Source organism: Lutra lutra, chromosome 15 (assembly GCF_902655055.1).
Source record: "Lutra lutra chromosome 15, mLutLut1.2, whole genome shotgun sequence".
Classification (NCBI taxonomy): Eukaryota; Metazoa; Chordata; class Mammalia; order Carnivora; family Mustelidae; genus Lutra; species Lutra lutra.
Genome location: NC_062292.1, coordinates 18,428,907 through 18,456,428, shown reverse-complemented (window position 1 = coordinate 18,456,428; position 27,522 = coordinate 18,428,907). Strand labels below are relative to the sequence as shown.

The following is a 27,522-nucleotide window of genomic DNA, read 5'->3' as shown; positions in this document are numbered from 1 at the left end:
AAAGATTTTCTTTATTCATTTGAGAGAGAGAACAAGAGAGAGCATGAGAAGGGAGAAGGCAGAGGGAGAAGCAGACTCCCCATGGAGCTGGGAGCCTGACATGGAACTCGACCCTGGGACTCAGGGATCATTACCCGAGCTGAAGGCAGTCTCTTAACCAACTGAGCCACCCAGGTGCCCCAGGGTAATGTTTTTTAAATCTATATAACAGACATTTCTGGTACTCTTGTTCTAACAAATGCCAAGGAATTATTATTTCCAGTTAAACAATACAAATTCCTTAATAATTTATTCAAGACCTTCTTTCTATTATTTGATCTCAATATGGCTTTCTAATCTTATGCTTTATGTCCCTTTACCTCATGCATTCTATGCTTAACATCACTGGGCTGTTTTTAAGTTTTTAAGTACTTTTATATTTGTGAGTTTATATGTTGGTGTCATTTCTTTAGCTTAGAAGATTTAGCCCTACCCCCAAAATACTCACTTTTCTTTGAACATGCACATGAATTTGTACTTGTAGTTTGGGGCCTCTTCTGATACTCTGACTTTTCCTAATCCTCACTCAAAATTTCCTTCTCCTTCTTATACTCTTATAGTAATTAGTCAATATTTTATTGTAACATTATAAGGTCAGCCTTGTATTTTATTTAATTCTCTATTAGATTAAAGGCAAGGATTATATTTTATTTTTTTGTGACGTTAGTGTCTGGGACACAGTATATGGTCAATAATTGTTTATTATATTGAATGAGGGTTAGGACAATGTTTAAGAGAATTGCAACTATGGTATCCCTGGGCCATTCTCTTTTGGTCTTAACTGAAGATATGAAACTGGACTATATGATTTCTGTGATATTTACACTCAAAAATACTGGAAAATAGGTATTTCTGTAAACATAATGGAGAGTGGGGAGTGGTACAAGTTGGAAGAGCAAAAGGAATAAATGATTGATGCTCAGAGAATAATTTCAGTTCCTTGAAGGGAAGGGAGGTCTCTCTAGAGTATTTAGAAGAGTTAGAGGACTTACCATGCTCAACGAATGTTATCAATAACTGAAAGCATACTTCAGAAAGCTTTCTCTGTGCAAAATATTCTCCCAATGACTTTGACTACCAAATTTGTATGTGTTACTATAACTTTATCTTCTTTAAGGACTTTTCATATACCTAGTAATTAAGAGGTAATTACTGAATAAAAAATGAATTATTGAATGGATGGCATGGTCTACAAGAGAATCATGGTCAAGTTGAGAGGATGGAAAACATACTGGGTCTATGTCAAGAAGCAAGAAAAGTCTCCTATGTGCATCCTAACTTTACACTTAAAGGAGTTAGAAAAGGAATAACAAATAAAGCCTAAAACCATCAGAACAAGGGAAATAAAAGATTAGAACAGTAACAAACAATATAGAAACAAACAAACAAAAACCCAGTGGAATGGATTAATAAAACTCAACCTGGTTCTTCAAAAGAATTAGTAAAACTGACAAACTCCTAGCCAGACCTATCAAAAAGAAAAGAAAATGGACCCAAATAGATAAAATCATGAATGAAAGAGGAGACATTACAACAAACACCACAGAAATATAAACAATTATAAGAGAATATTATGAAAAATTATATGCCAACAAACTGGGCAACTTGGAAGAAATGGACAAATTCCTAGAAACCTACAAACTACCAAAACTGAAAGAGGAAGAAATAGAAAATTTGAACAGACCCATAACCAGCAAAGAAATTGAATGAGTAATAAAAAATTTCCTAATAAACAAAAGTCCTGGGCCAGGTGGATTCCCAAGGGGAATTACTTTAAAGAAGGGTTAATACCTATTCTTCTCAAACTATTAAAAAAAAAAGTCAGAAAAACTTCCAAACTCATTCTACAAAGCCAGTATTACCTTGATTCCAAGAAAAGGACCCCACTAAAAAAGGAGAGTTACAGACCAATATTCCTAATGAACATGGATGCAAAAATACTCACCAAATCTAATTCAACAGTATATTAAAAGAATTATTCACCACAATCAAGTGAGATTTATTCCTGGGTTCAGGGGTGGTTTAATCTTCACAAATCAATCAATGTGATACATCACATTAATAAAATAAAGGAAAAGAATCATATGGTATTGCCAATAGATTCAGAAAAAGCATTTGACAAAATACAGCATCCATTCTTGATTAAAACCCTCAGAAAGTAGAGATAAAGGGAACATACTTCAACATCATAAGACCATATATGAAAGACCCGTAGCTAATATAATTCTTAATGGGGGAAAACTGAGAACTTTCTCCTATGGTCAGGAACAAGACAAGGATGTCCACTCTCAACCATTACTATTTAACACAGTACTGGAAGTGTTAGCCTCAGCAATTAGACAACAAAAAGAAATAAAAGGCATCCAAACTGGTAAGGAAGAAGTAAAACTGTCACTATTTACAGACAATATCATACTCTATGTAGAAAACCCAAAAGACCACCAAAAAAATTGCTAGAACTAATACATGAATTCAGCAAAATTGCAGGATATAACATCAATGTGCAGAAATCTGTTGCATTTCTATACACCAATAGTGAAGCAGTAGAAAAAGAATTCAAGGAATTGATACCATTTGCAATTGCACCAAGAACAATAAGATACCTAGGAATAAACCTAATTAAAGAGGTAAAAGATCTATACTCTGAAAACTATAGATCAGTTATGAAAGAAATTGAAGAGGACACAAAGAAATGGAAAAGCATTCCGTGCTCATGGATTGAAAGAACAGACATTGTTAAAATGTCTATACTACCCAAACCAATCTATACATTTAATGCTATCCCTATCAAAATATCACCAACATTTTTCACAGAGCTAGAACAAACAATCCTAAAGTTTGCATGGAACCCCAAAAGACTCCAAATAACAAAAACAATTCTGAAAAAGAAAAACAAACCTGGAGGCATCTTGAGGCATTGACACAGTATGTATGGTACTGGCACAAAAACGGGCACATAGATGAAATGGAACAGAATAGAGAACCCAGAAATGGACCCTCAAATCTATGGTCAACTAATATTTGATGAAGCAGGAAAGATTATTCAATGGAAAAAAGTCTCTTTGACAAATAGTGTTGGGAAAACTGGACAGCAACATGCAGAAGAATGAAACTGGACCACTTTTTAATACCATACACAAAGATAAATTCAAAATGGATGAAAGATCTAAATGTGAAACAGGACTCTATCAATTTTTCTAGAGAACACAGGCGGGAACCTTTTTGACCTCAGCCATAGCAACATCTTAGTAGACATGTTGCCCGAGACAAGGGAAACAAAAGCAAAAATGAACTATTGGGACTTCAACAATATAACAAACTTTTGCACAGCAAAGGAAACAATCAACAAAAATAAGAGGTAGCCTAAAGAATGGAAGAAGATATTTGCAAATGTCATATCTGATAAAGGGTTAGTATCCAAAATATATGAAGAACTTATCAAACTCAATGCCCTCCCCACAAAATACTTCAGTTAGGAAATGGGCAGAAGACATGAATAGACACTTTTCTAAAGAAGACATCCAATGGCTAACAGACAAATGGAAAGATGCTCAACATCACTCATCATCAGGAAAATACAAATCCAAACTACAACAAGATACCACCTCACACCTGTCAGAATGGCTAAAATTAACAACACAAGAAACAACAGGTATTAGTGAGGATGCAGAGAAAGCAAAACACTCTTGCACTGTTTGTGGGAATGCATACTGGTGCAGTCACTCTGGAGAACAGTATGGAGGTTCCTCAAAAACTTAAAAATAGAACTACCCTATGATCCACCAATTGTAGTACTAGGTATTCACCCAAAGAATACAAAAATACTGAGTCAAAGGGGTACACGCACCCCAATGTTTATAGCAGAATTATCAGCAATAGTCAAACTATGGAGAGAGCCCAAATGTCCATCAGCTGATGAAGGGTAAAGATGTGGTGTGTGCGTGTATTCCACCATATATATATATATGGTGCATTATTACTCAGCCATCAAAAAAAAAAAAAGAAATTTCACCATTTGCAATAACACGGATGGAGTTAGAGTATATTATGCTAAGTGAAATAAGTCAGAGAAAGTCAAATGCCATATGATCTCACTCATATATGGAAATTAAAAAGAAAACATGGACATATGGGAAGAGAGAAAAGAAAAAAGGACAGAGGGAAACAAACCATAAGAGACTCTTAATGATAGAGAACAAACTGAGGCTTGGGGCGCTTGGGTGGCTCAGTGGGTTAGGCGTCTGCCTTTGGCTCACGTCATGATCCCGGGGTCCTGGGATCGAGTCCCACATCGGGTTCTCTGCTCAGCTGGGAGCCTGCTTCCTCCTCTCTCTGCCTGCCTCTCTGCCTACTTGTGATCTCTGTCAAATAAATAAATAAAATCTTTTTTTAAAAATTTATTTGACACACAGAGAGAGATCACAATTAGGCAGAGAGGCAGAAAGAGAGAGGGGAGGAAGGAGGCTCCCTGCTGGATCCCAGGACCCTGAGATCATGACCTGAGCAGAAGGCAGAGGCTTAACCCATTGAGCCACCCAGGTGCCCCATAAATAAAATCTTAAAACAAAACAAAACAAAACAAAACAGGCTTGATGGAGAGAGGTCGGTGGGGGATTTGCTAGATGGATCATGGGTATTTAAGAAGGCATTTATGATGAGCATTGGGTGTTGTATGTATGTGATGAATCACTGATTTCTACTCCAGAAACCAATATTGCATTGTATGTTGACTAACTAAAATAAAAACCTTAAAAATAAATAAATAAATAAATGAATAAATAATAAAGTGTGCCTTGCATATGTGTATGACATGTGGAAAGAAGCAAAAAATCCATGTACAGAAAGATAAATTCAGCATTAAACATGTTGAGATTAGGGGCGCCTGGGTGGCTCAGTGGGTTAAGCCGCTGCCTTCGGCTCGGGTCATGATCTCGGAGTCCTGGGATCGAGCCTCGCATCGGGCTCTCTGCTCAGCAGGGAGCCTGCTTCCTCCTCTCTCTCTGCCTGCTTGTGATCTCTCAGTCACATAAATAAATAAAATCTTTAAAAAAAAAACATGTTGAGATTAAAGAGAACTTGTGTCTGGAGTATATTGCTGTAACCAGATCCTATGTCTTACCTGGGTCTTAACGAGGGCTTCCTTACACCAGCCTTTCTGAAGAAGGACATTTTCCTATGTGAGGTTGAAAACACATTTGGTTCTCTGACAACTTCCAATGCAATATCTAATGAAAAATCACAAAGTTAGGTAACATCATGTTATAAAGAATATTCCAGAGAATAAGAAGGGACAAATTAAAAAAGATACTTATCAGACATCAAGTACATGTGGAAGAACCACAGTTCCCACAACCGCCCAGCATCTCAGGACATTACTGCTGAAAAGAGACTTGGGGATGATTTTTACCCTGACTTCAGTCCAGACTGTGTTATCTAAGTGTGTTGGTCATTAGGCCAAGAAGCCACCTTCCTCAGAAGACTTCCTAAGACCAAGCCTATTGTATTTCTTCCCATTTTAACACCAAATGTTTTCTATCCTTCCTCTAATCAGCCATATTGACTGGACTATATTCCACAAGACATTCAGTCTGCCTGACACCTCTGTTATCCCATCCTATGCCCTTTCACTTGCCCTCAGGAGCTCCTGCTCTGTAATCAGCAAACTCTCACAGAATCTGGAGCTCTTTGTTAAATGTTCCCTCTATCTCCTTGCTTTAACTGAAATCATTCTCTCTTCTGAGAACACTGCTTCCACTGAAAGCTTCTCTTTTTTTTTTCTTTTTAAAGATTTTATTTATTTGACAAAGAGAGATCTCTAGTAGGCAGAGAGGCAGGCAGAGAGAGAGAGGAAGGGAAGCAGGCTCCCTGCTGAGCAGAGAGCCCGATGAGGGCAGGGTTGGATCCCAGGACCCTGAGATCATGACCTGAGCAGAAGGCAGAGGCTTAACTCACTGAACCACCCAGGTGCCCCACACTGCAAGCTCTTAAAAGCTATTCTATCACACCATACGCAATTTAGAGTGGGTGTTTGCTTCCCTATTACCATATAAAAACATTATTTCAAAAAGTGTATTAAAACATTGCTATTGAAGAATAATAGATTCCAAGGATCTCAGTATCTTAGGAAAGCCCTTTGGGGTGAGTATTGTATAAGAAAATATATAGACTATCAACTTATTAAGGGCAAGGATGATATATTACTTATCTTACCCCCAGAAATTGGAACATGTCCTAGTTATATAGTTAATGCCTTAAAATGTTTATTAAATAGAATATATTTCCACAGAAAATTTTTATATGGTTTGGTAATACTAGCAGTGATAGCACAGAAAAAAGACTGAAAAGCAATAGAAATATATATATATATATATATTGCTTCTAAGTAAATGAAATTGAATTGGTGAAAAAAATAAAATCCAGATGATGGAAGACTAGATATTAAAAAAAAATCCACACAAATGAAACTCAAAAACCCAGTATAAACACTTATAAATCCTGGATAAAAAAAATTATACATTTTAAAACTCATATATAAGTTTGTATAAAATTACAACAAAACAAAATAAAAACATAGAAATTAGAAACAAGGAGGATGTTAGAAACCAGAAAGTTTAAGTTGACATCCTAGAGGTGTTCACAGTGTTAAAACCACAACAGGTCAGAAGACAAAACCATTGGCCTTTAGAAAAAGGAAAAAAACAAACAAACCCTGGCACTGCTTTTGTTCTCAAAACACTCATCAATTATGACAGTTACTACTGAAAAATTTGACAAGACTTTTGGCAGAGTCTCAGGGCCCAAGAAGGCAAATTGCAAACCAGCGCAGGAGCACGGGCTCTGATAAGTACCAGTCTTTCAATTGTGATCCCAAGAAATAAAGGAAAGCAGAAATAGCTCATCCATCAAAAGGAATAAAAATCAGCTTTGAACCAACACATTCCCTAAATGGATTAAGGTTATTTGGATGCTACTAGTTTAGTGTATGTCAGATGTAAGATAAAATCCTCTCTGGAGGAAAATAACATTTCCAGAGCCTCAAATTATCACTACAGTTTATCAAATTATCACTACCAACCATGTTAAAAAAATAAAGCAGAAATAGCAAGGTATTTAAAAAGACCTGACCAAAAAAAAGAGAGGAGGAGAAGTTGATAGTTGAAATTGATATAGGAAATCCAAATATGGACTTTTAAAATTACTATTATTAATATAGTGTACGGAATTAAAAGGAGTAAAATATCAACAGATACTAAGTATCATACAAAGAAAAAATTCTGAAAATAAAAAATTTAATGACTGAAATTAATGAAATTAAGAACTAATAAATTGGTTTAATGACAAATTATATGCAACGAAGTGAGAATTACTGATCTAGGAGTTAGATCAAAAGAAAATATGCAGACTGAAACATACAGAGAAAAATATGAAAAATGAAGAAATATCATATAAAACATAAGCAAGTGGCTATAATGTAAAAAATATATGAAGTAAGATTATCAGAAAGAGGGAAAAAATAAAACGGAGCAGGACAGGTATTTGAAGAGATAATAACTGAAAATTTTCTAAAACTGACAAATGACATCAAATCAGAAATACAGGAAGTCCTGAAACCACAAATAGTATAAATACTTAGATATGTCTTATTAAAATTGCATGACGGGGGCGCCTGGGTGGCTGAGTGGATTAAAGCTCTGCTTTCCGCTCAGGTCATGATCCCAGGGTCCTGGGATCGAGCCCCACATCGGGCTCTCTGCTCTGCGGGGAGCCTGCTTTCTCCTCTCTCTCTCTGCCTGCCTTTCTGCCTACTTGTGATCTCTCTCTGTCAAATAAGACTCTGAAAAACAATCTGAAGGGTTTGAAGAGGTGAGGGGGTGGGAGGTTGGGGGAACCAGGTGGTGGGTATTAGAGAGGGCACAGATTGTATGGAGCACTGGGTGTGGTACAAAAACAATGAATACTGTTACGTTGAAAATAAAAAAAATGATTAAAAAAAAAGAAAATCTTTTAAAAAAATTGCATGACAGTAGAAACAAAGAGAAAATGAAGGGGGGCTGGGCAATGAATAAAAGAAATATTTCCTTCTACTAAATAATGCCAGTGAAGACATTAGGCTGACTCCTCAAAATGAACTAAGGAAGCCAAGAGATAGTAAAATGGTATCTTCAAAGTGCTAAAAGAAAGTAATTCCAACAAGAATTCTACAGCCAAAGACCATATTATCAAACAGAGCCAAAATAAAGATAATTCTAAAATTTACATTAAAGGAAATGCCAAAAGGTGTTCTTAGAGGCAATTTAGAGGGGCAGGAAATGATGAAAAAGTGAATATGTTGTGAGTAAGCATAACTGAATATTAATTTATAAAATAGTAATATATATGTAGTAAAAGTAGTAACTTACATTAAACTTTAATGTCAAGGATGCATTTTGAAATCTATACGGTAACCAGTAAGAGAAGAAAACATGTAAAAACAACACATTAACAGAAAGAATATATGGAATTATTATTAGAAAACAATTTGTAATCTTAAAGAAAGCCAAAAAGAGAAAAGAGAATATAGAACAGAAGGGTCAAATAGAAAATAGTAAGGTAGCATTTAAAACCTAATACACGAGAAGTTACAGTGAATGTGATCAGACTAAATAATTAGAAGGTAATTCTCAAATTGGATTAAACAAAAATGCAATTACCAAAAAAGAGGGATTCTGCTTAAAAAAGGCTTACCTTAGATATAAAAGGAGATATTAAAAAAAATAAAAGAATGGAACAGGATATAACAAGCAAACACTAGCCAGAAAGAAAGGTGATGACTATTAGATATAATTAGATATCTAATTAGATCAGATAATATCAGACAAAGTAAACAATAAAGAAGCATCATCAGAAATAATGAAATTTTCTACCATAAAGCTATAATGGTTCCAAATTTGCTTGTATCTAGAGATGTAACCTCAAATAATATAAAGGAAAAACTGCAAGTCATTTTTTCAAAAAGAATTATTTATTTATTTTAGAGAGAGAAAAAGAGAGAGAGTGAGAGCAGGGAGGGGTGGAGGAAGAGGAAAAGAGGATCTTAAGCAGACTTCCTGCTGAACATGGAGCCCGGTGGAGCTCAATCACATGATGCTGAGATCATGACCTGAGCTGAAATGAAGAGTTGGATGCTTAACTGACTGAACCACCCAGGGGCCTCCAAAACTGCAAGTCTTAGAAAAAGAAGTAAAAATCCAGAGGGGAGATTTAAAAAATTTCTCTTTCAATAATGGATACAAATGTACTCTAAAACTACCATCAAAGATAGAAAATCTGGGGCCTGGGTGTCTTAGTTGGTTAAATGTCTGCCTTTGGCTCAGGTCATGATCCAAGGGTCCTGAGATTGAGCCCAGCATTGGGTTCAGCAGGAAGCCAGCTTCTCCCTCTCCTTCTGCCCATCCCCATCACTCATGCTCTCTCTGTCTCTCAAATACATAAATGAAACCTTAAAAAAGATATAGAGGGATGCCTGGGTGGCTCAGTTGGTTAAGCAGCTGCCTTAGGCTCAGGTCATGATCCCAGCATCCTGGTATCGAGTCCCATATCGGGCTCCTTGCTCAGCAGGGAGCCTGCTTCTCCCTATGCCTCTGCCTGCCATTCTGTATGCCTCTGCACTCGCTCTCTCTCTCTCTCTCTCTCTCTCTCTGACTAATAAATAAATAATCTTAAAAAAAAGATATAGAAAATCTGAACATACTTAATCAAATACATCTACTTGCAGATATAGAATATTACATCCAAAATTATATGCCTAGAGATAGATAATTAATTATAATAAGAGTATCATAAATAACTTAACAAAATATTTGAAATTTCAAATGAAATCAACAAATTTGTAGAAAATACAACATATTAAAATGACACAAGAAGAAATAGAAAGTCTGAAAAATCCTACATATTTTAAAGAAATTAAGTTTGTAATTAAATCTCTCCTTGAGATTGAGACAAGTGCGCTTGCCAACACCATTTCTTTCTTTTTAAAAAATTTAAAAAAATTTTTAAATTAACATATAATGTATTATTAGCCCCAGGGGTACAGGCATGTGAATCGCCAGGTTTATACACTTCACAGCACTTACCATAGCACATACCTTCCCCAATGTCCATATCCCAACCACTCTCTCCCTACCCCTCTCCCCCCGGCAACCCTCAGTTTGTTTTGTGGATTAAGAGTCTCTTATGGTTTGTCTTCCTCCCGATCCCATCTTGTTTCATTTATTCCTTTCCTACCCCCCAAAACCGAACATGTTGCCTCTCAACTTCCTTCTATCAGGGGGATCATATGATAATTGTCTTTCTCTGATTGACTTATTTTGTTAAGCATAATACCCTCTAGTTCCATCCACATCATCACAAATGGCAAGATTTCATTTCTTTTGATGGCTGCATAGTACTCCACTGTATATATATATACCACTTCTTTATCCATTCATCTGTTGATGGACATCTAGGTTCTTTCCATAATTTGGCTATTGTGGACCTTGTTGCTATAAACATTCAGGTGCACATGCCCCTTTGGATCACTACATTTGTATCTCTAGGGTAAATACCCAGTAGTGCGATTGGTGGGTCATAGGGTAGCTCTATTTTCAACTTTTTGAAGAACCTCCATGCTGTTTTCCAGAGTGGCTGCACCAGTTTGCATTCCCACCAACAGTGTAGGAGGGTTCCCCTTTCTCCGCATTCTCGCCAGCATCTGTCATTCCTTGACTTCTTAATTTTAGCCATTCTGACTGGTGTGAGGTGGTATCTCATTGTGGTTTTGATTTGTATTTCCCTGATGCTGAGTGACGTGGAGCACTTTTTCATGTGTCTGTTGGTCATCTGGATGTCTTCTTTGCAGAAATGTCTGTTCATGTCTTCTGCCCATTTCTTGATTGGATTATTTGTTCTTTGGGTGTTGAGTTTGATAAGTTCTTTATAGATTTTGGACACTAGCCCTTTATCTGATATGTTGTTTGCAAGTAAATATCTTCTCCCATTCTGTCAGTTGTCTTTTGGTTTTGTTAACTGTTTCCTTTATTGTGCAAAAGCTTCTGATCTTGATGAAGTCCCAATAGTTCGTTTTTTTTTTTTTTTTTTTTTTTTTTTTTTTTTTTGCCTGTCCCTTGCCTTTGGTGATGTTCCTAGGAAGAAGTTGCTGAGGCTGAGGTCAAAGAGGTTGCTGCCTGTGTTTCTTCAAGGATTTTGATGGATTCCTTTCTCATGTTGAGGTCCTTCATCCATTTTGAGTCTATTTTCATATGTGGTGTAAGGAAATGGTCCAGTTTCATTTTTCTGAATGTGGCTGTCCAATTTTCCCAACACCATTTGTTGAAAAGACTGTCTTTTTTTCCATTGGACATTCTTTCCTGCTTTGTTGAAGATTAGTTGACCATAGAGTTGAGGGTCTATTTCTGGCCTCTCTATTCTGTTCCATTGAGCAATGTTTCTGTTTTTGTGCCAGTACCATACTGTCTTGATGATGACGGCTTTGTAGTAGAGCTTGAAGTCTGGAATTGTAATGCCACCAACTTTGGCTTTATTTTTCAACATTCCTCTGGCTATTCGAGGTCTTTTCTGGTTCCATATAAATTTTAGGATTATTTGTTCCATTTCTTTGAAAAAAAAAAAAGGATGGTATTTTGATAGGGATTGCATTAAATGTATAGATTGCTTTAGGTAGCATAGACATTTTCACAATATTTGTTCTTCCAATCCATGAGCATGTAATATTTTTCCATTTCTTTGTGTCTTCCTCAATTTCTTTCATGAGTACTTTATAGTTTTCTGAATACAGATTCTTTGCCTCTTTAGTTAGGTTTATTCCTAGGTATTTTGTAGCTTTGGGTGCAACTGTAAATGGGATTGACTCCTTAATTTCTCTTTCTTCTGTCTTGTTGTTGATGTATAGAAATGCGACTGACTTCTGTGCATTGATTTTATATCCTGACACTTTGCTGAATTCCTGTATATGTTCTAGCAGTTTGGAGTGGAGTCTTTTGAGTTTTCCACATAAAGTATCATATCATCTGCAAAGAGTGATAGTTTGACTTCTTCTTTACTGATTTGGATGCCTTTAATTTCTTTTTATTGTCTGATTGCTGAGCCTGATTGCTGTCTGATTGCTAGAAGTACTGTGTTGAATAGCAGTGGTGTTAATGGACATCCCTGATGGCCAACACCATTTCTATCTAAAAGGGTAATGGAGGACCTAGTAAGACCAATGAGGTAATGAAAAGAAATCAAATGAATAAATATTTTAGCACAATAAATAAAACTCTTTAATGGCAGAGGGCATAATTGTGTGTATAAAATCAAACAAATTTTTAGAATTTACAATTTAGGAAAGCAGTAGAAGACAGGACCAATATGTAAAAATCAACATATTTTATATGCCAGAAACAATTTTAAAATGAAACTTTAAAAATTATACCATTTACAAGTGTATCAGAAAACATCAAAGGCTTAAACACAAATGTAATGGAAGCTATAAAATAATATTACATGGAAAAACAGAAAACATTATTGAAAGAAATTAAAGAAAACTTAAGTAAGTGGAGAAATATACTAAATTCATGGATTAAAAAGTACAATAGGGAATGACATCCCAGAAAATGATTAAGTAGGGTGCTCCAGGGATCCATCTTCCATAAAAACAACTAAAGATGTGGCAAAATGGTTATAATCAGGGTTTTACAGAATTCTGAACTTGGTCAAGAACTTATAATAAGTTCTTGAAAGGGAAAGGCTTAGTGAAGAAAGAAGAGTCTGAGTCTGCTAAGAAAGTGTTGCGACATTTTTAAGTTGTCCACCTCCCATTTCTTCATGATCCCACATCAGTGGTGGCCATATGACAGCAACCTACATTCTTGCTGCAGGCTTCTATTGCCAGAGATAGCAATATGGATCTAATTTTCAAAGAATGTGTTTGTCTCTTGAAATGAAGTTGTCTCTTGGCTCTCTGAAGATCTGGCATAAGGACTAGCCTTTGTTTTTCCCTATTTAGGAGTATTTTTAGGGCTGAGAGGCATCCCATGTGACATTTGTTGAAAGCATTTATAGGCACAAGTACTGGGTACAGTAGACTGGGCCAACAGCTGGGACATCAGACAACACAAAGTTGGGGAAAGAAGTGTATACATGGGGTAGTAAGGGCTTTTAAAGCTCCCACATATACTGGGGAATTAAGAAAGCTATTCACATGCCCGAAACTGGATGTGTGCTCAGAAAAGTCATGAGAAGATCCAAAACTTTCCCCTGTGGCTGAACTTCAGGGTCCAGGCAAATGGAAAATGAAGGCTAAGGCAGAGTTGTAAATAGCCTGGCTGAGCATTGAAAGAGTATTCCAACACATAGCCAATCTGCAAAGGCCAGTAAAGTAATTTTTCTTTTTGTTTTGTTTATTTCCTTTTCTTTTTTTCGTTCTGACATTTAAGGAAACTATCAAAACCCTGGTTGGCCACAAGCAAGTAGAACACGAACTTTAGTGGTCACACATAACAAAGAGTACAGACTTTACAAAAATTGTTGAGAAATTTCACCAAAGAAAACACCCGCAAAAGCAGCAGCAGCAAACTTGAAGGAGAGGGGAGAATCTCATTTTCAGAGCTGCCACAATATAATGTCCAAAATGTCTAGTCTTCAACAAGAAAACTATAAGGCATATAAAAAACCAAGTATGGCCCATTCACAGAAAAAAAGAAATCAATAGAAAGTGTTCATGAGAAGTCCAGTCATTGTACTTATTAGACAAAAACTTTAAATCAACTGTCTTAAATGTTCAAAGAGCTAAAGGAAAGTATGGACAAAGAACTAAAGGAAGTCAAGAGAATGGTGTCTTACCAAAAAAAGTATCAATAAAAGGATAGAAAGACAAAAAGAAATTAAATAGCAGTTCTGTAGCTGAAAAGTAAAATAATTTTGAGCTAAATGAAATTAAAAAATCACATAACAAACCATATGAGATGTAGCAAAAGGATTGCTCAAGGAGAAATTTATTCTTATAAATGCAGAAATTGAAGAAAAAAAGACACCAAATCAGTAAATGAAACTTATACCTCTAGGAACTAGATAAAGAATAGCAAGCTAAATCCAAAGTTAGCAGAAAAACAGAATAATAAAGATTAGAATGGAAGTAAGCAAAATAGGGAACAGAAAACCAATATAGAAAATCGACAAAACCAACAGCTTTTTCTCTGAAAAAAAAAAAAAAAAAAAAAAAAAAAAAAGAAAAACCTGATAAATATTTAGTTAGGCTGACAAAGAAATAAAAGACTCAAACTACTAAGCTCAGAAATGAAAGTAATCAACATTACAGAAATAAAAAGAGAACATTATAAACAATTATATGCCAATAAATTAGATAAATTATATGCCAATAAATTAGATAATCTAGACAAATGGAAAAATTCCAAGAAATATACAACTATCCGACAAACTCAAGAAGAAATAAAAAATTTGAACATATTATAACAAGAGACTGAATCAGTAATGACAAACCTCTCAACAAAGAAAAACAAAGGACCACATGACTTCACTGGTGAATTCTATAGTAGAACATTTAAAGAGTTAAGACTATAGATCTTTACATTAAAGGCAATGCAAAGAAGCTTATAGTTATAGTTAAAAACATGAGTATCTTTATGGATAAAGATACTTGGAGTAAAGAAACAAAGTCAGTTTTAACTGAATTATAATTAAGAGTTTCTGTTTGTTAGAGATACCATTGAGAGAGAGAATATTATCCTTATAAGACTTGTGACTGATAGGTGACTCATGTATATAAGTAACCCATATAAATCGGTAAAAAAAAGAGAGAATACAAATGGAAAAGTAGGCAAGAAATTTAAATAGGAATGTCATACACACACACACACACATCATATCCAATTGAATATTAAACAAATGTAAAGGCACTCAGTGTTATTACTCAATAAAGAAATAAATGTCAAAACAACAAGTGACACATCACTACATACCCACAAGAATAGCTAAGAATAAAGATTTGGCACATTAAATATTGGTGAGATTGCGGAGCAATTGGAATTCTCATATCCTGTTGATAAACATGATAAATATGTACAAACACTTTGTAAAAGTATTGGGAATGTTACTTCCCAATTGGGAAGTTACCAAAGTGGAATGTATGTGTATCTTATTGACCCAGAAACTCTAGGTCCATATTCAACAGAAATGTGTTCATATGTGTATCAAATGATATGCACAAAGATGTTCATAAGAGCATTAAAAAACTGAAACAACTCAAATATTCATCACTTTTGAATGAATTAAAAATGGTGTATTCACATATCAGAATACTCCACGGCATGCATTCTCAAAGGATGCTATTGTTTCCAATAGGTGAAAATTCGTTTTCGAGGGTCAGAAGAGTCTTACTCCTTTATATGCCACAGACATGTAGTATATCTATGGCATTAAAATTTATGTCTAAAGAGGCTCCTTGTGGGGGTGCAATAATGAAAAAAAATTGAGGTGAGGGTTACGCAACTGTTCTGCATTACTAAAAAAAAATCAACAGTTGCTACATTCAACATGATTGAACTCACAAGCATAATGTTGAGTTAAAGAAGGCTGTCATGGGAGTACATACTGCATGACTCAATTTATATAAATATCAAAAAATTATGTACATTTAAAAAACCAGATAAAACTAAATTACCATTATCTTTGGGAAATAGGGAAGGATTAAAAATGGGGCGGTAACATAAAGGTGACCTTTGTTCAAAAGGGCATTTGAGGATCAAACATATTCTTCCTTTTCCTATTCTTCACAATTATTAGTAGTTATTAGAAAAGAGGCAAATAAGGGCTAAGAAGAGACAAAAAGTACAGAGGCTAGGTGATTTGAAGTAGAAATTTTTAATGCCATATTGGGAAAAATGAAAAAAAGCCATGATGCTTTGGCTCTTCCTTCCCTTCTCTCAGGGATGACAGAGCTGAGATACTGGGATGGGGGCATGCTACATGCATCAGGTCACAAGATCATGTTAAGACTATTAAGCTATGCACAGAATAAAGTTCTATAAACCATGTACACGGGAGTAGAGCCTGGAGAAACACACTCAGAGTAGACATAGAAGTTCTCCCTGTCACTGTAGTGATTTAACCATGCTACTGATATATCCTAAGCTTCTTCTGGGTCAAGAATACTTCAGTAGATGTTGTAGCAACTCAGATCCCATCCATCCTGTCTGAGTTGAAGCATTCATTCTCCTAACTTGCTATAAATTTTGCCTGGTGATGGTGCACAGTTGGGCTATCCCAGAACCCTGAGATCATGACCTGAGCCGAAGGCAAAGACCTAACCCACTGAGCCATCAAAGTGCCCCATTTTTTCTTAATGCATATAAGAGTTTTTTCTTAATGCATATAAGAGTTATAAACTGTAGTTTGTTTAGTTTACTAAGAAACATGTAATTGCTAAAAAATGCTAACCATCATCAAAGCTTCCAGTGAGTTGTGAACCTGGTAGAGGATCTTGCCTTAATGTTGATGGCTGGTAACTGATCAAGGTGGTGGTTGCTTAAGGTTAGGGTGACTGTGGAAACGTCTTAAAGTAAGACAACAATGACGTTTGCCACATTAATTGACTCTTCCTTTCACAAAAAATTTCTCTGTATATACGATGCTGTTTGATAGCATTTTGCCCACAGAACTACTTTCAAAATTGGAGTTGATCCTCTCAAATCCTGCCACTCCTTTATCAACTAAAATTTATGTAATATTCTAAATTTATGTAATATTCTAAATTCCTTGTTGTCATTTCAACAATCTTCATGGCATCTTTGTCAGAAGTAGATTCCATCTCAAGAAACCACTTTCTTTCCTCCTTCATAAGAAGCAACTCTTCATCCACTCAAGTTTTATCATGAGATTGCCACAGTTCAGTCCCATCTTTAGGTGCCCTTTCTAGTTCTAGTTTTCTTGCTATTTCTACCACATATGCAGTTATTTCCTCCACTGAAGTCTTGAACACTTCAAAGTCATCCATGGAAATTAGAGCCAACTTCTACAAAACTCCTGCTAATGTTGATATTTGGAACTCTTCCCATGAAAAATTTTTTTAAAGATATTCATTTGGGAGACAGAGAGACAGTGTGAGTGAGAGAGGCAGAGGGAGAAGGAGAAGCAGATTCCCCACTGAGCAGGGAGCCCAACTTGGGGCTCTATCCCAGGACCCAGAGATCCTGACCTGAGCCGAAGGCAGATGCTCAACCACCTGAGCCACCCAGGTGCCCCAAATCATGAATGTTCTTAATGACATCCAGAGGGAATCCTTTCCTGAAGTTTTTCAACTTCTTTTGCCCAAATTCATTAGAGGAATCACGATGTATGGCAGCTATAGCCTTAAGAAATGTATTCCTTAAATAATAAGACTTGAAAGTCAAAATTACTACTTGACCCATGGGCTGCAGAATGAATGTTGTGTTAGCAGGCATAAAAATAGCATTAATCTTGTACATCTCCATAAGAGCTATTGGGTGACCAGGTGCATTGTTAATGAGCAGTAATATATTTTTTTTAAGATTTTATTTATTTATTTGACAGAGAGAGATCACAAGTAGACAGAGAAGCAGGCAGAGAGAGAGAGAGGGAGGAGGAAGCAGGCTCCCCGCTGAGCAGAGAGCCCGATGTGGGACTCGATCCCAGGACCCTGAGATCATGACCTGAGCCGAAGGCAGCGGCTTAACCCACTGAGCCACCCAGGTTCCCTGAGCAGTAATATTTTGAAAGGTATCTTTTCCCAAGCAATAAGTCTCAACAGTGGGCTTAAAATATTTGGTAAACCATGTTATAAACAGATGTGCTATCACCCAGGCTTTGTTGTTCCATTTATGGAGCATAAGCAAGTAGATTTAGTATAATGGTTAAGGACCCTACACTTAAAGGCAAGAAAGGTAAATGAGCATTGGTTTCAGCTTAAAGTCACCAGCTGCTTTATACCCTAACAAGAGAGTTAGCCTGTTTGTTGAAGCTTAGAAGGCACGCTTTGACTTCTCTCCAACCATGAAAAATTGTAAATGGCGTCTTCTTCCAATATGAGACTGTTTTGTCTACACTGAAAATCTGTTGTTTAGTGTAGCCACCTTCGTGAATTATCTTGGCTACACCTGGATATCTTGCAGAAGTTTCTACATCAACACTAGCTGCTTTACCTTGTACTTTTATGTTATGGAGATGGCTTCTTCCCTTAAAAACTCATTACCATTCCCTTAAAAACTCATGTACCAACCTCTATTAGCTTCAAACTTGTCTTTGTAGCTTCTTCACCTCTCTCAGCCTTTATAAAAATTGAAGAGACCTAGGACCTTGCTGTGTGTTAGGCTTTGGCTTAAGGAAAGGCTATGTCTGGTTTGATCTTCTATCCAGACCATTAACATTTTCTGTATTAGCAATAAAGCTGTTTTGCCTTCTTACCATTCATGTATTCACTGGAGTGTTGCGTTTAATTTCCGTCAAGAATTTTTCCTTTGCATTCACAACTTGGGTAACTGTTTGGTGCAAGAGGCCTAGCTTTCATCCTATCTCAGCTTTTGACATGTCTTCCTCACTAAGCTTAATCATTTCTAACTTTTTATTTAAAGTGAAAGATGTGTAATACTTCTTTTCACTCAAACACTTAGAGGCCATTGTAGGGTTATTAATAGCCTAATTTCAATATTGTTGTGCCTCAGAGAAGAGGGAGGCCCAAGGAGAGGGAGTGGCCAGTCGTCGGCCTAGTCAGAATACACACAGATTTCATCAATTATATGGGTGAGGTTTGTGGCACCCCAAAACACTTACAATAGTAACATCAAAGATCACTGATTACAGATCATCATAACAAATAAAATAATAAAAATGTTTGAAATATTTTAGGAATTACCAAAATGTGACACAGATGCACAAAGTGAGCAAATGCTTTTGGAAAAATGGCACCAATAGACTTGCTCAAGATAGGGTTGCCATAAACTTTCAATATGTAAAAATGCAACATCTGCAAAGCATAATAAAATGAAATGAAATAAAATGAGTTACACCTGTGTTGAGAAACTGACTCTAAAGTTCCTGTCGGTAGGCTAAAGGCCTGGAATCGCCAACACAATAGTGAAGGACAAAAGCAGTTAGAAGACTAACTGACTTCAGGACTTACTACAAAAAAATGAAAAACAACCTACTGTAAAGCAAGAATCATCAAGACAATGTGATCTTGGTGAAAGAAGAGACAAATAGATCAATGGGACAGAATAGAGAGCCCAGAAATAGGCCCACGTGAATACAGACAGCTGATATTTGACAAAAGAACAAAGGTAATAGAATACAACAAAGATAGCTTTTTTCTTTCTTTCTTTTTCTTTTTAGATTTTTATTTATTTATTGGAGAAAGAGAGAGGGCACAGAGGGAGAGGCAGACTCCCCACTGAACAGAGAGCCTGATGTGGGCCTTGATCCCCAGGACCCTGGGATCATGATGTGAGCTAAAGGCAGAGGCTTAACGGCTGAGCCACCCAGGTACCCCAAAGACAGTCTTTTCATCTTTTCAACAAATGGTGCAGAAACCATTTGACATCCACATGAAAAAAAAAAAAATCAATGTGGACAGAGACCTTATGCCCTTTACAAAAAAATAACTCAAAGTGGATCATAGGCCCAAATGTAAAATGCAAAACTATTAGACTCCTGGAAGATAACATAGGAAAAATTTAGATAATTTTGGATTTGGCAATGACTTTTTAGATAAAATAGCAAAGGCACAATCCATGAAAAAAAGAATCGATAAGCTGTACTTTATTCAAAATAAATACCCTGCTCTATGGAAGACAATTAGATGACTAGAGAAAGGGAGAAAATAGTTGCAAAAGACATATGTGATAAAGAACTGTTTTTCCAAAATATACAAAGAACTCAAGTCTCAACAATAAGAAAACAAATAATCTGACTAACAAGTGGACTAAACACCACAACAGACACTTCGGCAAAGAAGTATACAAATAGAAAATAACCTTTTTAAGAATACTTATTTATTTATTTGAGAGAAAGAGATAGAGTGCACAACTGGGAGGGGCAAAGGGAGAGAGAATCTGAAGCAGATTCTGCACTGAGCGTCAAGCTCAACCCGGGGTTTGACCCCATGAGCCAGAGATCACAATCTGAGTGGAAACCACGAACGGGATGTCTAACTGACTGTGCCACCCAGGTACACTGAAAATAGCATTTAAAAAGAACCTTCACACTGTATATCATTAGGAAAAAGCAAATTAAGCAATAATGAGATACTACTACACACCTATTAGAATGGCTCAAATCTGCAACAGAAATTCTCTCTCATTACTGGTAGGAAAGCAAAATTGTACAAGCACTTTGGAAGACATTTCCAAAGACACTTTGGAAGAAGTCTGGTGCTTCTTTATAAAACTGAACCTGGGGCACCTGGGAGGCTCGGTCACTTAAGTGTCTGCCTTCACCTTGGGTTGTGACCTCGGGGTCCTGGGATGAGCCCCGCATCCAGCTCCGTGCTCAGTGGGAGGCCTGCTTCTCCTTCTCCCACTCCTCCTGCTTGTGTTCCCTCTCTCACTGTCTTTCTGTCAAATAAAATTAAAACAAAACAAAACAAAACACGAACCTGCTATTATCATGAAACCCAGCAATTGTGCTTCTTGGTATTACCCAATAAAAACTTATGACCACACAGAAACCTGCACATGGTTGTTTATAAGAGCTCTATTCATAACTGACCAAACTCGAAAGCAATCAAGATGTCCTTCAGTAGGTGAATGGATAAACAAATGCTGGTAAACCAATGGAGTGCTATTTAGTGTTAAAAAGAAATAAACTATCAAGGCAAAATTAGACATGGAGGAAGCTTAAATGTCTACTACAAAGTCTGAGAAGACAATCTGGAGAGCTATATAGTATATGATTTCAATTTATATGATATTTTAAAAAAAGCAAAACTATGGAGGTAGTGAAAAGATCAGTGGTTGCTAGGGGTTGGCAGTATGGAGAGGGATGAATAGGTGGAGGTTATTAGGACTTTTAGGGCACAGAGACTTTTTAGGGCCATGAAAATACTTTGTATGATGTGATAATGACAGGTACATGTCATTATACATTTGTCCAAACTCAAAGAAAGTACACTACCAAGAGGAAACCCTACGGTAAACTATGGGTTTGGGCAATTATCATGTGTTAATATAGGTTCATCAATTATAGCAAATGTAGCACTCTGATGGGGGATGTTGATGATGGGGGAGGTGGTGCAAGTGTTGGAGCATGAGATATATAGGAAATCTCTGTACTTCCCTCTTAATTTTTTTGTGAATCTAAAACTACTCTAAACAAAGCCTTTAAAAAAAAAAGAATACTGGGAGGAAGGAAGACACATGTGGATGAATCTACGGGAGTAAGCATGAAGAACAAAAGTTTTTGCATTGTATCTTAAAGTTCACTCATAAACAACCACTGTGAAATAGGGCACCAAGTAACCAAGTAGACAAAATGACTTGGATGATTGATTTCAGCAAATCTCTGTCATAATCCACCAATGAACTCGTGAACAGAGTGGCTAGATGGGTATTAGATTACTAGGGATGGAAGTTGTATGTGTACCCAATGGCATGGGCCCCACACTCACCAAGGCTGATTTAGTTACCACTGCTGCCAAATGTTCAACTTGTCAGTGACAGGGAAAAATGCCAAGGCCACATACTTCAATAACTCTCAGAGCAAACCAACCGCTTACTTGGTGACGAGTTGATGACATTGGATCACTTCTACTCTGGAAAGGCCATCAATTCATCTTGCTTGGAAGTGACAAGGATTCCTGCCTGTAAGGCCTCAGCGAGCATTGCTATCAGGAGGCTTACAAGATCCCTGAATGAGATCCCATGTAACGTTTGGGGGATACACTTCCAGCCCAGGAGGTTGGCAATGGACATATGATGATGGGATCCACTAGGTCTATCAACCATGAGAGGTGCTGGCCTGGTAGAGCAATGGAGCCATTTCTTGAAGGTGCAGCTGTGAAACCAGCTTGATTATGATCTTGGGACATGGGACATCATCCTTCAGGTTAAACTGAAGGTGTTGTATCCCCAGTAACTAGAGTATATGTGTATGGGACAAAGGATAAAAGTATGAGTGATACATTTAACATTAGTATCAATGACTTACTTAGGGAAATTTCTAATCCTTACAACTTTAGGTTCTGTGGGTCTAGACCAGTGCTGTCCAATAGAAATGCAACTTGAATCACATAAATAATTTTAAATTTTCTAGTAGTCACATTAAAAAAGATAAAATTAAAAGCATGAAATTAATTTAAATAATATGTATTTGTGTAACCTATTTGTATCAGATACATTTCAAGTGTTCAATGACCACATGACGCTAGTGGTTCCTGTACTGGGCAGTGCTGGTCTAGAGATCTTGGTTTCCAGATGGGGAGTGCTTCTACCAGGGACAGAGTAGGCACTCAGTCACTTTAAACTCCTTAGGCTAAGGGGCTAGCAGGCAAAAAAAGGAGTTACTGTACTGACAGGGTAATTGACTCTTACCATCTAGGTTATCAGTAACACAGCAGGGGCAATGGAGAATTCATTTGGCACTCTTGGTATTCTGATGCCTAATTCTGATGATAAATTGTCAAGGGCAGTAACTATAGACTGAGAAGTGATGATGACCAGGGAGCTCAGGTCCCTTAGGGATGACAGTCTACGTCATCCTCTCAGTTAAGTCCCTCAAGACCAGCAGAGACACTAGCTGAAAATAAAGGAACTTTAGGATGTGCAGCAGAGGAGGGTGAAGAGGAGTATTCACTGTGGTCTCCAGATAGGCTACAGGAGTGTAAGTCAGCCCTTCCAGTCTAAGTTCCCCAGGGGGAAATATAAACCAACAAAACTAACCAGAAGTTACTGGGGTAGCTACTCCAAGATGGAATGAAATTTCCATACAAAGAAAGTCAACAGGGTGCTGTGGTGCACAGCTGATGCATAGCTCAGATCCTTCTTTTAGGACCAAATCACTCATTCTCAGCTGCCTGGGATGTTGGCTACAGACAGCTCATAGCTGAGGCCCACTCTGGGCATTGCCTCAGCCAAAGGGTGCTGCATGACCCAAGGTTATATCTTCCCTACAAGCAGCCAAATCCCTTACGAGTCAATGTGAATGTAAAAAAACAAAACAAAACAAAAACCAAAAAATGCTTTGTCTCAGTAAGGCACAACTTGGAAAGGCCATCCTAGCTTTAGGGTTTCCTCTATGGGACCCCTGCTGAGGTCTGCTGTAACTGCCTGACCAGCATCAACCTCTGCCAATGCTGCTTTCCTTATTTCTTGAAAGGGGTTATTACTAAGAACACACACCAACAAACCTCCTTCCACACATCTCTGACTCTAAGAAACATGGTAGAAGACAAATCTGTATTATGAAGTCCCAGAATAACTAGGTGAGGAGGTAGGAATGAACAACTTTCATCACCATTCTCATTCATTTATAATTGACTGTCAGTTTCATGATGCCCTCCTGTGGCCATGTAGGAGGAAAAAAAAGATGTGGCAATTCTCCGCTGACTATCCCTCATTTCAAAAGAAGCATGGTTCTTGTCTTGGCTTATGGCTCTTGCGGCTGGGGAGACTCTTACCTGATTGTTTCAAATGTCTCTCTGAGTTGTAAACACTTACCTAGTTTAGGTGCTGTTTCACAATATATTTTGTAATCATCGCTGATCTTCTGTATGGCCACCTTTGGAAACTTAAAGCAGAGTTCCTCAAAGGACATTTTCCTGATGTCTACCAAGTAGGGGAAAAAAGGTATAGAGCCTGGTTGTCCACTCTGGTTCAAAGATTCATACACTTTTATTGACAGTATTACCTTTAAAATGTTATTTAAGGAAGATAATAATGTTTTAATAAAATGTTTACACAAGGTATATAAGTTCCTCAGGGAAATTAGAAGCAAGGAAATATAACCTTCCCACCTCTCCAGAATGGGAGGATTCTGCCCTTCTTGGGGACACCTGACCCATGGAGATTTTCTGCCTGAGGGATACTAGGGTAACTGAGATATGATTTTGAAAGTGGTACTAATTGTTAACACATATACAAGAAGTAATTTATTCAAATGAATACTGACCCCTTCAAAGTAGCCATCTGTTGTGGGAAGGAATTGCAAATATAATTCAAACATTCTGCTATTGCTTCAAAGAATTTGATACACTTAGGGATAATATATGGCAAATAACATGGTAGGAACTTTCTCTCTTTTTTTTTTTTTTTTAAAGATTTTTATTTATTTGTCAGAGAGAGAGGGAGAGAGAGCGAGCACAGGCAGATAGAATGGCAGGCAGAGGCAGAGGGAGAAGCAGGCTCCCTGCTGAGCAAGGATGCTGGGATCATGACCTGAGCCGAAGGCAGCTGCTTAACCAACTGAGCCACCCAGGCATCCCGGAACTTTCTCTCTTGCTTGGCTCTGTCTTTGGGAATTACTTTCAGAACTGACAACTCATATATGTAAATATCATTAATAATTGCAAGTCATTGTCCTTTGAGAGTGAATTATTTTTTCTAGAAAAAGTCATACATTATTTCTAGCTATACACACTTGATTGAGAGGGAATACATTTTTGCATCCAGAATACGATGAGACAGGAAGGCTGAGACATCAAGGGAAGTTTTAGTCATGTACTGAACAATAGAAACAGATTAGCAGCACCTTGCCTCCTACCTAGGTGAAAACACTCAATCATGTTGTGAATTCTGGGGTTTAAAGTAAGTCTAATTGCGCACAGTTCTTCAGAAACTCTCCCAAGGCAGTCTAGTACTTTCTGAAAATCATACTGGTGGGAGTCTAGAAGGAAGGCTGGGGTGTGGACCCACAAATGTCAGCATTGTCATTGTTATCATTATCATCTCTCAGCCAGGGGAATCTGGCCGTAAGTTGTTAAGAGCAGTAGATCATTCCTGCAATAGATCCAGTTTTCTAGTCCTGGACCAAACCCTCCCTTGCTAAGCAACCTTGACCAAGTCTTTCCACTTCTCAGAGACTCGTTTTCTCCATATGAAAGCTGAGGGTATTCTAGCTCTGATGTGCTGTGAGTTTATGGTATACCCTGACTGGATCTGCCCACCTGGGAGTCAGGGCCTTGGGTTGGGCAAATATACAGGAGGACCTTTATCAGGTCATACCTGCATTTCCAAAAAGCAGTGGTGGAGGAAGTAATGATGTGTGCTGAGGGAAGGAAGAAGCATCTTCATGGAGAGTGGTTCCCACTCTTCCTGGCCATCCCTGGCACTCCAAGACCACCAAAGCCATGCCTATTGCCAAGTATGTGTGCAGTCAAATTTACCAGCTATCCTTTCTTCCACTTTTCTCTTGATTTCTGGAACAGGTTCTGGCATGTTCAGTATTTAGAGAGAAGGTGAAATTCTGATATGAAACACAGGGTTTGTTCATGCTAGATTTAATAACTCATGCCCAAGCATGGCTATGAGAGGCAAGCATTCAAGGCATCTTGTTTTGTATATGGAGTGCACATCAAAGTTTTTAAAAAGCTGAATGTTTTTTAGTATAATCTAACAAGTACTTACTGAGCACCTGCTGGCTCTGTAAAGGCATTGCCTTGAATCCCCTCAACAATCCTACCAAGTAGGGGCCATTATCCCCACTCCACAGCTGAGGAAATGAGGCTCAAAGAGATGAAGTAACTCGCCCAGGCTCACTGAGCAAGGGAGCAGTGAAATTGAATTTTTGAAGCTTTGGCTTATTCCTCTTCTGTATTTTTAAAAGTGCAGGTCATGATTCAATAATGTTGAAAAATTGTCATTGCCCACTTTTACAAAATGAAATAGGATAAAATAGAATAGAGAAACTAGAGGAAATCATATTATATAGTAAGGGTAAGTACTGCTTTGTGAAAATGCTTTTCCACGTATACACACACACATATACACAAGTACATGTTCCCTGACGTCTAATATGTTTATTGTGGATACAGTACTGCAGTGCTCTGACTGCCTCAGCACAGATAATTAAAGCAGTTTGTTCAATTTAGATATTAATGGCTGACATTATTGAACTTTAACTATTGCCAAACATTGTGGTAATAGGTTTCATAGGTGACCTTGGAGCTTCTTCACAATAGCAACAAACCTATTATGATTAGTTCCATTTTAAAAATGAGAAAACTGGGGCTTACAGAGAGGATGAATACATTGCTCAAGTTTATAGTCACTAGCAGACCTAGGATATAACCCCGTCCTCTGGGACAGCACAGCCTTGTGCTCCTAATCACTCCTCTCTACTGCCCGAGTGAGCTGCTGTGTTATGTTGGGGAAGAGGAGTAGCTATTAAAAATATATTCACAGAAATGCTTTGGACCTGACTCTGGAGGAGGTGGTAAGATGGAATAGGCTTATCAGATGAACAACAAATAATTATTCTGTAACTAAGGTGATGCTTTGATGGGCAGGAGTCTGGCCAAACTTAAATAGCCAGTTAAGTCCGACCTTGGCTCTGCCACTTACTGTGTCACTTTGGGAAGGTCATTTAACCTCTCTATTACTCAGTTACTCAGTACTTACCTCATAGGTTATTTTGAAGATCAAATGAGGTAATCTTTGCATTGCACAGTGCTGATGTACAGTAAATCATCACTAAATGTTGAATATTAATATTTCCCAGTTGCCTCTATGTTAGGGTCAAAAAATTATGGTGACTGCCCTTACCTGCTTGGAACACTGGAGACTTTAGTTCTACCTGGAGAGACCCGTTTTGTTTCAGGTCCTCGGTTGTTATCTTTTGCCACTGCATAGAATCCATTTCCTCCATGTTAGCCAAACCCTGGCTTAACTCCAGGGATTCCTCACACCTCTTATAAAGAAGAATGTTCTCTTCTTTACTTATAGATTCCTTTTTATGCCATTTGCTGCTGATGAACTTGGCCTGAGTCTAAGAGAATGGGATGGGGTCAAAGAGCATTTGCTATAGGAACTAGACCAGAAGCAAGATTTTTGTAACCACCCCGTCCTCCTCTGCCTCCTCGTCACATGGGCTTATGCTGGTTGCTTTTCTTAAGAACCACTGCTCCTTTCCACACCAACCCCCACCCTCTTCTAATCAAACCCATATCTATAAGGGAGGAGTTCTATATGAATGTTACTTCTTCACAATTAGCTACTGCACTTGAGTCTTTTTCCTCGAGGTTTGTGTTTAGAATATCGGGGACCATGTCAATGCCTACTGGCCTCTAGGAAAAATAAAAATTTCATTTACTTTGACAAATAAGTCTTCTAAAAGAGCAGTTACTCCTTTTTCTTCCCACAACCTCATGATTCCTCCCCAACTCAAAGTCCCTCCTACTGTGAAAATGAGAAACCAGTGGTCCTCTTCCTCCAGGAATTCATCATACCAGGAGCTGAGCATCTGAAATCCAAACAGGATACAAGCGCTATGAGGTGATGCTCAGTTTGC

At 37.5% G+C, this 27,522-nt stretch overlaps 1 protein-coding gene across 6 annotated transcripts in view; it reads right to left on the bottom strand.

Moving 5' to 3' along the window:
• RGSL1 (regulator of G protein signaling like 1) overlaps window positions 1–27,522 on the bottom strand; it is an 85,422-nt gene that overhangs the window by 35,053 nt on the left and 22,847 nt on the right. For 5 of the 6 annotated variants that reach the window (XM_047704563.1, XM_047704564.1, XM_047704562.1 and 2 more), the window contains 4 exons: window positions 27,412–27,474; window positions 26,778–27,000; window positions 23,736–23,843; window positions 5,159–5,264 (listed from right to left, as the gene is read on the bottom strand). In XM_047704563.1, the coding sequence (XP_047560519.1) occupies window positions 5,159–5,264; window positions 23,736–23,843; window positions 26,778–27,000; window positions 27,412–27,474 (500 nt within the window). The remainder of the gene's footprint in view (window positions 1–5,158; window positions 5,265–23,735; window positions 23,844–26,777; window positions 27,001–27,411; window positions 27,475–27,522) is intronic. The other variant, XM_047704567.1, reaches the window with a different exon arrangement.